The sequence below is a fragment of the Homarus americanus genome, unplaced genomic scaffold (assembly GCF_018991925.1).
Source record: "Homarus americanus isolate GMGI-L3 unplaced genomic scaffold, GMGI_Hamer_2.0 scaffold45562, whole genome shotgun sequence".
Lineage (NCBI taxonomy): Eukaryota > Metazoa > Arthropoda > Malacostraca > Decapoda > Nephropidae > Homarus > Homarus americanus.
Genome location: NW_024744839.1, coordinates 2,493,524 through 2,504,949, shown reverse-complemented (window position 1 = coordinate 2,504,949; position 11,426 = coordinate 2,493,524). Strand labels below are relative to the sequence as shown.

The 11,426-nt window shown below is 35.0% G+C and overlaps 1 protein-coding gene across 1 annotated transcript; it reads left to right on the top strand.

The window, feature by feature from the left end:
* Window positions 1-960: 960 nt before the first annotated feature.
* On the top strand, window positions 961-10,645 carry LOC121878205 (probable bifunctional dTTP/UTP pyrophosphatase/methyltransferase protein). The gene is made up of 5 exons (XM_042384284.1): window positions 961-1,192; window positions 2,181-2,291; window positions 3,652-3,782; window positions 4,318-4,476; window positions 6,431-10,645. The coding sequence occupies exons 1-5, from the start codon at window positions 1,103-1,105 to the stop codon at window positions 6,564-6,566; spliced, it is 627 nt and encodes a 208-aa protein (XP_042240218.1). The 5' UTR covers window positions 961-1,102; the 3' UTR covers window positions 6,567-10,645.
* Window positions 10,646-11,426: the final 781 nt, after the last annotated feature.

Sequence of the window (11,426 nt, the reverse complement as noted above, 5' to 3'; positions counted from 1 at the left end):
AAGTTTTACAACAGCATAACAGCAAATTGAATAATGTTCAAATTATTTCACTAACTAAATCGCGATACTGTTTACTTCATAGGTGACATAATCCGACTAAATCTAACGTAAACCTAATAAAAACTAACCTTTAATCCTCGGACTAATTTCAGGTCGTCTACTTAAGAAAGATATCTTGAGACCATGTCCATGATTTTTCTAACATTAGTCATTTTGCTAATTGCATTGACTAAATGTATTGAAAATTCACTAAACACCCACATACTATATCATTTATTACTGATAAGTTTGGGAATGTTAGTTTCTTCTTTCCGGTGTGCAAATACTGTTGCTTTGTTGAAATATAAAATATTAACCAGAATCTCAAAATATATATTACTATATGGCAGGAGTACAGTAAAGTCAACAGAATAAATATCTGCCGATTATCACTACGGCGCAATCAGTTTTGAAAACGAGCTTGAATGTGAAACCATACCTGGTCCTGGTCCTGGCCCTGGCCCTGGCCCTGGTCCTGGTCCTGGCCCTGGCCCTGGTCCTGGTCTGGTTCCCTGTTGTCACAAACGCTGACAACAGGTGTGTGGTGGACGCCGGCTTAGATTGGGGTGTTATGATTTCATTTTGAATTTGTTGAGTAAATTTTCAAACAATATCTACATACTTTCTGAGAGTAACACATAAAGTACTAATAATACTTATTTCCAATGTGATCCTCGTGGCAAATTTTAAAATTACTTGGAGGTGAAAGAAAACAGGATACAGTTATAAGTTGCATTGATAGATATATTATATTGAACATTTATATTTTCTTTTCGTTAGGGTTTGTGTAATTTCAATTGCAATTAAGCCAAAACTGAAGCAACGCGACTCAAACAGCAAATATTATGAATTTATATTATTTTATTAATATAATATTTAGTGTTTTAGGAGTACAGGTTTGTTATGTACAGTACAAGCAATAAATCTATCCATATATTTTCGAGTCCCTTTATATTCATGTACTAAGTCTGATACAAACATTTATACGTATTTTCACTTTAATATAGACGTCATTAGGTAGTGGCGTGGGGTAGAAGTGTCAGTTACACCATATAGATACAAAATGATTCTACAATACCTGAGTAGTCTAGGAAGAAAGAAAATAATTCTCGCCAGCTCATCACCACGTAGAAAAGAAATATTAGAGAAAATCGTGAGTACCAAGGGATGTCACATGGAATATTAGTAATACTGTGTTTAATTATTTCCAATGGCACTTGTTAGTTTAGTAGACGGTCTGTGATTAGGAAGTCATGCTGGTAAATTAAGTTTTACCTTATTTACCTAATGGCCGGTGGGGTGTACTGCTGCTTGAATAAAAAAAAAAGGCTTGACTTTTGGAGCTGGCATTGATAAAGGTGGAGTAGACAGCTAATACCAGAAAGAGTTGTTGACTTCATTATTTTTTTCCACATGTTCTTTGGATGATATTAAGTACGGAACCTAATAGAACCTGACCTGACCAAACCTTACCTAACCTATCCCCAGCATATTAAACAGAAAGAACTACTTTGATATCTGGTACCAATTAAAGGAACTTTCTTGAAGCGGCATGGTGTAATTTTACTGTTTTTTTTTTTTTTTGAGGAAGTGAGAGTACGCTCCGACCGAGCATTGAAACAAAGATTGGATGACAACACTCACCGACACGTCATATTTTTCGACGGAATATTTGCGGTAAATCGTTAATTTCTTGCGTATAAAGCACGTAGAGACATCATTTTAGCGTTATATGATCAGTTTTTTTGCCGTGTTTTACCCCGCAGTTTCTCTCATCCTTGATACCCTGCTCACTACAGGTGATTTATGATCGTAGATAGAGAAAAAATATAAAAGTCATCTTAAGATGTATTTTTGATCTTTAGATACTCACGTGAGTGTTGTACAGTAAGCATGTAGGGAAGACACCTGTACAAGGGATGATCGTGAGTTGGCTACATCAGATTAAAGGTATATAGTAAGTATGGATGGTTCCACATTGTACATAGCATTAATTCCATAATTGGGAGTGATTATGGAAATGTTTCTCACACAGTGTAGTGCTTCCAGCTTCTTTCTTTAATAAGGTACCTACAGGGTGTGCATTTCAGAAGTTAAACAAATTTTTTGCTGTTATTTAATGATAGAACAATTTATTTCAGGGTTTGAACTTGACCATAGTACCATCAACGTTTGAAGAGAATTTAGACCCCAGCAATTTCAGCCATCCAAGTGACTTTGTGATTGCTACTGCACGTGGAAAAACAGAGGAGGTATTGGTGTTCTTTATTACTTTCCTCCAATATGTATAAGTTCTCATTTGCATATTTATTCGTCAGGTGATTCTCATTACTGCACTGGCTTGTTTTGGGATTTGATCACCATACCACATACCCTTTGACAGCTAGAGGCTGATCATGTGATTACTCATCCTACCTGAGCTACCTTGTCATTACATCACTCCACTGTTTTTTATTTATTTTTTATGGGAATAAGCCCACCCAGGCACAGGTCACTGACCCACATCAGGGCCTGAGGGGCGAAAATACAATAATAATAATAATAATAATAGATAATAATGATAATAATTAATAAAAATTAATAAAACAAAATTATGATAATCACAATACTAATAATAACCATAAATACAAAAACAAAAAAATAAATCAAGAGTGAGAAATGATAAACAGTATGCATGTTGTGTTGTCAAAGTAATAGAAACATTTGAGACCCTGCAATTGTGTGTAAATGAGGCAGAAAATCAGATCAGCAACCTGGGATTTGGTCACAATGTTTGTGATGCCATTTGGCAGCAGGGTCTACCATTAGACAACACATTATGCTTCCAATATCTTCCCAGGCGATAGTACCTCCCTGTTTGGTAGCTGCCTACTACATTATAAGCTGCCATTTTTTATTTTAAAACCAATCCACCAGCATATTTCAGTCCTCAGTTGACACTCATAGAGAACAGTCACACCCACATTGGTGTTTATGAGTTTATAGCTCATACTATTATAATTCAAGGCATTTATGTTGAGTCATGATTCTTGAGCCTTTATGCCATGATTCAGTTGTTCACCATCACCTAGATGATTGTAGGGGATGGGACTTCCAAACCAGATGATTGGTCTGCCTGTGTCAAAATGGTAGCTCGGTCAAGATATTTGTGATGGTTACACATATACCTCATCCAATTGGGTACTGATACTGTACTGTCATCAGTAATGTCCTCTTGTTTCCCCAGCCTTAGAGTAGTAGGGCTATTGGCTCATTCTTTTTATTTTCAAATGTAGTATTGTACAACTCCACGAGTTATATTGCCTTGGCATGGGAAACCCAAATGAACTGCTTCCAAATACCCGAGTTGGTATAAAGTTCCCATTTTGTAACCCCAGATGAGGGACTCGAAGTGATAGCCTGTAAACATGTTTACTTTCTGCATAAACATTTCTGGTAAGCTGTACATGGGAAAATGTTAATTGCATGATTTACCACTTTTCAAAGATTAATATTCAAACACTGTACAGTACTTTAATTTTTTAAGTAAATTCAAATAGTTTTTATATTTTTATGTATTAAACTTTCTTCTATGTAATTCCTCTAAATCTTGGTTTTTCCTTTCTACTTCAGGTTGCTAAAAGACTTAGCAGCTCAAATTCTCCTCCAGACCTTGTCATTGGTGCTGACACTTGCATTAGTCTTGGTGGACAAGTTTATGGAAAACCTAAAGATCGTGAGGATGCATTGTCTATGCTTAATAAGTAAGTAAAGGTAAGTTATTTTAAGAAGATAGTAGGTTTTAGTCACAACTTACCAAAAAAGCTTCATATTTTAGCTACATAAAGACCTCCGTGTCTTGATGGTGAGGCCAGGGGCAGGCATTTTACCACTATGCACTGCTGTCGATATATGCTTTTTATAATATCTATTAACAAATAAAACGTATTGATGTAAAAATTGTGTACTGTATAATAAACCTTAAGCAGCCACAAAACAAATTACCTGTACAGTATTTCTCATCAAAAACAAAATACTGTACTGTACAGTAAAAACCCTAAGTAGCAGACCACCTGAGTAATTACACTTCTGATTAATGACATGAATCTTGGAATTTGTTTAACAAAAATTGAAAAAATATCTTTTGTATCTTGAGGATAAGTGTAACGAAACCTTTGGGGGGGGGATGTACAGTGCAGTACAGTCTGATCTACGATTGTATCTAGAGTGGTTTCATAAATTACTCATTATTAAATTTAGATTTTAATTACATAGTTTTATAAGTTTTCTGATCAACAGGTTTAGTGGTACAAGTCATAATGTACTTACGGGAGTTTGTGTAATGGTACAAAGAGGAACAACATGGCAGGAGATTTCCTTCAGTGAAGCCACATCTGTTCAGTTTGCTGAATTATCTGCTGATGATGTTAATGCATATATTGACACCGGAGAGCCTTTGTAAGTACATACTGTATACTGTACAGATATTAGTGATTCAGGATGGTTAAAATGTTAGGCAATTAGTACAGTACTTTGTATTTCCTGTGTATAAACACAGGGTGCTCCATTTATATCGGATATATTTTTATTGTGTATGTTCCAGTGAAATAATGTATATTGAATTATATGTGCCAACATGGATTTTGTGTGGCCATTGAAGATTTTTGTGGAGTATATGCCTGAGACTTGTTTGATTAACACCACTTTCTGCTGAAATTGCTGCAGCTATGGCAGCACTTGTCTCCTGTGTTTTCATTGCACGAAGTCTCGTGTGGACAAACATTACTGTCTTCATAAACAATTTGGTGAAGGAGAGAATGCTGTTTCAACATGGGGCATCCTAGCAATGAAATTCCATCCTGAATTCTCTTTGACTTTCAACAACAATATTAATCAAGTGTTGCCACATCTTAAAGTTCCATAGTTCAATTGTTCAGGGCTTCACCTGTAACATGGAAAATAATTATTTAAATAAACAGATACAGGTGGTACTTAATTGAAATATAGACATTAAGAATGTGTCCGATATAAATGGAACATAACCTGTACCCAGTACTGTATAGATTGGATGGTCTTTGTTACCTGTGTAGATGCAACAATGGGATGTTTAAAAGTATTTGCCTTTTATAGCTTAACATACAGTGTGTGCATTGAGACTCGTATATATTGTACATATATTTTTTGGAGGAATATTTACGGTATATACAGTAATTAATTTCTTCGGGTAGAAAGTACGTAGAGACATCATTTTAGTGTCATATGATCAGTTTTGCACTGTGTTTTACCCCACAATTTCCATTATCCTTCATACCCTGCCCACTATAGATCATTTATGGTTGTAAAGAAAACAATTTAATTAAAATAAAAGGTTGTCTGTGGAAAAAATAAATAAAATCGAGCAACTCCTTCTGGTGTTAGCCATCTGCTACAGTGTTACCTTAGCTTGCTAGGTATACACTTGAATCATCCCAGCCAAGATATACATCAACTTTTGCCTGTGGCACTGGATTCAGATGGCTTGTTATTCCCTGTTGAGTTCAAGCTTCACACCAAATCTGTATAGTACTGTACAGGTAAAAGGGCTAGGGGATGTTTATCCAGTTCTCAGACATTTTTTAATTTAGCTTTTATGATGATAACCAAAAGGTGAATGTGATTCTGAAATCCCTTCTGGTAGCAAAAACTGTAGCCAGGAAGCTCAGAATCCTCCATCCATGCCTTTTTGGGACACAGCTGTACCATATTCTCCATATTTAAGGCCAATGGTGCAGGGGAAAGGGAAGTTTGATTGGTTGTTTTAGAAGAACTAACAGATTAACCTTGGCTGACATTACTGAGGCTGTAGTACGAGAGCCACCAGACTACTGTACAGGCTCCACCAGACAAAGGGGTTTCAGGGTCAGTCCTCCACTTTTAACTGGGCATAGTAGCATAGTATAAAGAATTTCTTGATCATAGTATTAACTATGTTAAAAGGGATGAATTGGTTAAGAACCTGTTTTAAACTGAGCTGCAGTCAAACAACTCGGCATTCCTCACTCCTACATTTGGGGGTGTTGAGACGAGCGGGGTCTGGTGATTTCTTGTGACATCATTTTGTAGCTGTTGTAAACATAATACAGTACTGTATATTTAATTAAGATGCACTTCTTGCTCAGTAGCCAAAAAAATATTCAACCTTCTCCTTTTGGGGGAATATATATTCATGCCAAGGATGTATTAAATTTTTAGATTCCTGGCACAAGCTGGGTCATTGGGAATTCATCACTTCCTCGGGCTTAGAATAGGGTGCAGCTTATATTCATCAAAATACAGTACTGTATTGTTTTACAGTCCAGGATTACTTTATAAAGATGATCTCCTGCATCACAGTTTATTACCCTAGCCTAAAGTTGTATGGTGATCATTGCAGTGACAAGGCCGGAGGTTATGGAATCCAGGGACTGGGAGGGATGCTTGTGGAAGGAATACATGGTGACTACTACAATGTGATGGGCTTTCCTCTTCACAGGTTTTGTCTTCACTTGGCAACAGTTTTGAGTGAATGAATTCCTCAGTTCTCTCCATCATTTTCATATTAATTTACTGTTAATATTTATTTATGAATTATATATTGTTTATTCATTTTGCATTTACTGTATAGCAACACTCGCTGAATACTATTATTCTTCAGATGTACATAACACTTGTTCATAGTTTCTTGAGCCTGTCCACATTCTTTGATCACAATGTAAGTATTTTTAATGTCGTTTTATACAATCTTTTGTACTTAGCTCATGTATACAGTATGTGAGAGTTCATGTCTGATGTTAATTCAATATTTTATCTAGTACAGGGTATTGTATTTTAAAATTACTTTAAAGATCAGGATGTTAATGCATCAAAGCACCACTTACCAACTAACAAAAATTCTGTTGACTGAACTTTAATGTTTGGATGCTCAGCAAGGCACACATTATGCCTTTTTTTTTTTTAATTTACATTTGGTTTTATTCAGTGAATCAATAAATAGAACTTTAAATTTGTATATTAATTAGATATCCCACTTATGATGACTAAAAGGAAATATTAACAACCAACTGGGATGGGCATTATCATTCAACTTTCCTGTATGGATGATGGCAGCCAGTTGCTGTCTTTACATGTCGTAAAGGAACGGGCACACACAGTACCTGTAACCCACAAACTTCTATGTTTACAGTAATTACCACAAGGTTTTTTGCTACAGTATTAAAGAATACCAAGCAGAATCATGTTCACCTTCAAAATATATTTAAAGAACATAATATAAATCTAACTAAACTAGCAACAGCTGCATGTGGTGACAACTGGTGGTGTTAGTGAGTGTAAGAGAATGTGATTGCTGAAAGGTGCTCAGTAATTTATCTACAGTGCTGACTTGATCACACTAAAAATTACTGAATCCTAAAGTATAAAAGAATATATAGAAGCAAAATTATGTTTGCGTTGATGGATATGATACAATTAATTTTGTCAAAATTTACTGCGCTGTTCCAAGTAGGTTTCCAAAGCTTGACACTCCACTAAGGTGGAAATTTTGAATTTGTACTTGGGATGTAATTGGACTTTAGAATGATGGATACTCAAAGTTTGAAGATTTACTGTCCTGTAATTATTTTTGTATTGGTAGATTGCATCTGGTGATAGTCATGCTACCGGTATAGTTTTGTACATCAGTGAGGGAGCAGGAGCCAGTCCAGTCCACTCTTGGACATATTTCCTGTACCAACAATGCTAGGCCAATACAAGCACCATAGAACATCAACTCTGGTGAGTACACACTATACAGTACAGTATACACTTTCCATTAGTAGTACATCAGTATTCAAGTTTAATATTATTAGGTTAGGTCAGTGGTTGTGGTATTCCAAACATAAGCCCACGTAAATAAAAAAAAAGGTGTAAATGAACCGAGCGCATTATTCTAAAAATAGCAGAAACTAACCACGTATAAATCAAGATATACAGTCCATGCCACACAGACTGGCGGCCTTGAAATTCAAGCGGTAACTTCACTGGGTCCACCCCTCCCCACCTCCCAAAACATACAAATCAGGAAATTAATTGATGGTCAGCACGTTGTCAGCCGATCGATCACATGGATACTGCGGCAGTATCACGTGTTCTGACTATTACTCTCAAGATATTATAGATGGACAACAATGCACTGTGGATACAGGTAGTAAATATATTACTAATTATGAATTTTAATGCAAATAAGAGAAACGGTAATTAATTAAACTTATAGAAATAATGATTAGTTTAGGAAAAAACAAGGTAATCAAGAAATAAAACTAAACTTAGTTATGATGATGCACAATTTCAATGAGACTGATGATTTGTGACTTACTTCACCTTGACTAAATATCCACAGCTCCACATCATATCCATTAAATATCCACTTTATATCATACTACAGAACCTGGGAGGCCACCCATGCCACATTTGTCGGGAACCTTTTAGAATCTTTAGGGAAATTTGTAGTTGTCTGAGCTCACCTGTTTATTTTGAATATTGTCCGAGATAGATGGAAAAGTGCATGAAGACGACCCACTGTCCGAGAATCGCGGGTATCTGAGTTGGTGAGGGTTTACTGTAGTACTGTATTCCTTAAACTTACAGAACATCTTCGAGGAAGATTTTTCTCCTAGTCCTTAAGTCAAAACAGCTGCGAGGAATTGGTTCCATTGTGGATGGCATCGAGAAACTGTTTGAGTGTTGGCAGAAGTAATTGGGCAGTAGATAATACTTTTCAGCACTCCCTCGTATGTAAATAGAACAAAACCTAAGGAAAAATAATATAAATTGTTCAGATTTGGAAGAATTATTTAATTTTTTGAGAAAGATATTCAAGTAAACATTTTATTGCATTTTGAACATTAGAATGGTCAAAAAGTATGACATGGAATAAACATATACTTGTGGCTTATACCACTAGATTATGTAACTTGATTGGATTAAAAAATATACATACAGTACTAACAATGATTGGGAAATCAGATGCCAAGCATATTAAATGTCTTAAAGGTAAGTAATAGATATATATGTAAATGTTTCCTTGAAGTTATCTATACAGTATTTATGCATTTGTGAGACTTGTATAAGTAATATTAATTTCAACCACATTTATTCAACTAAGATCAGAATGTTAAGAAGTTGCTACCAAATACAATACTCTGGTTAAAGTATTTAATACTAAAATAGGAACTACAGTAGTGTATCATCTGAATATAACTAGAAGATATGCAATAGGTATAACTGTATTGCTGACTCTTTATGAAGACAACATGCCTTTATATTAGAAACACTAATAAAGAAGGTAAGCTAAGGTTTACCCTATTGTAAACATGTGAGCAAGGTTATTGTAAATAAGATCAAGGCAAGTCATTCTTACCATTAATTCCTCCAATCATATTCTATGAAAAGATTTGTACTAACATATACCAAGAGGTATCTCATTTACATATATCAGTCTATCCAGAAGGCAAAATCCTTCAAATTCGCTTTGGCCTTTGTGAATTTCTGCGCACACATTCTGTTGGAGATCCACAAAAACATTCAGGGTATTTGCCTTAGTGTACTACATGTAGATTTTAGTTGTCATTAAAATGACACAGCTGCCTTCTACTTACACACTAAGAAATAAACCAATTCACATAAAAACAAGGTGAATACTCTTACTGGGCGAGATAATCCTCATAAGTTAGGAGAAGGGGTAAGAGTTTAACAAAAGATTACAAAATACTATAGTACTGTAAATAACGAAGTCTAAGATTGTGTTCAATTTGATAATGTGCAACCAACCATTACATGGAGGTGCAGTGAGATGGAGGCCCCAAAAGACAAACCATTAACAACAGTAGTAAAGAAGCTACGAGTTAACACTTTCAACAAACCTACCTCCCTGCCATGATGTGGTGCCTCATGGGACACCAGGGCCTGGTAATTTACTACCAATTTGAATTGATGACCATAAAAAAATTATAAACTAACCAGAATCTTAAGTTACATAAAATGAACAGCAACAGGTGATAGTGGAATTTTTTTGTTTTTGAAAGATAGGATGTAAAAAAATATAGATTATAATGTTGCTGTATACTATCAGCAATTGTAATGGAATTTTGGAATAAAAATTATAACAAAACAGTTAACCTAAAAATCTATGTACATCTCTGTGCCATTGATTTCAATTCATTCAAACTCAAATGTGGTCTCCTACATGATGCATTTGCTTACTCTACCTATACCGTACAAGCATATGAGAAATATCAAATGACTTCTCACAATCATAACAATATAACGAGAAGACTAATCCCTTGATACAAGCTACCTTAATATTTGATTGTCTACAACTGACTTGTGCTCCTGTTAGCGCTAGCTATCACATGACAGTATATCACAGAGCCTCGTTTCTCCATATTTAGTTCTGTACTTTCTAAAATCATCACAGTTGGAAGCTATGGCAAACTCTGTAATTTCCATCATCACAGTATTAACTCCATTATAGCCACAAATCTGAAAGCATTTTATCACTTGATAAATCCCTCAGGTTTGGACTTTTATTCCACTGTAAGGAAAAAAAAGAAAAAGATCAGCTTGTCCATCACTGATAACCATGAACTTTACTGTAACCATAAACCCAAAGTAACCTCTTTTTATCAGCTGATCAAATGCTCATAATCTTGAGTTTTATTTTGCAGTAGCAACACTAACCTCTTCTACCCTGACCAATTACTAAACGATCTTGGGCTTGAATATTAGCCTTGGAATACAGCCACTAATAATTTTCACAAATTTTATTTACAAGTGCAAATAACAGTGTTGACAGGCAACTTACGGCAATGCTAATTTCTAACAAATGAACAGTAAATTCATGTTGAATGTATCTTAATTGCAAACTTCAAAATCTTATTTCATGATAAGCAATCAAGTGTTCCTGTGTCCTTATGGGCGTGTTTGTCAATGAGTCTATTAGCAGGTTCAATAGGCAATCAAGGTTTGGAAACAAGCTTTTCTGGTACTTCATTATGTTCTGGGGTATTATAAGCTAATGTATTTCAAGAATATACTGCATTTTTTTCCAGTATTGTTATTGTTTTTGGTTAAGTTTTACAGCAAGTCTTTATTTTCTAATTAGATGTCTGTGCTGTTTGTTCTCCAACAGCTTCTTATACTTTTGTTTCTTAATGACCATCTGATCTCCCTACTGCCTTATGTTTATTGGTAAAAGTTAAAATGTTTAAGAGTTAGATATTCACAATAAATGTTTTCTGATTGTACTCTCTACAGTTGATGTGATAGTACAGTAGCACAAGTCTTCAAAATGTAAATTTATAACTTTTTCATTGCAAAAATGACCACAATGAAATACCAGGAAGGTTTTCAGA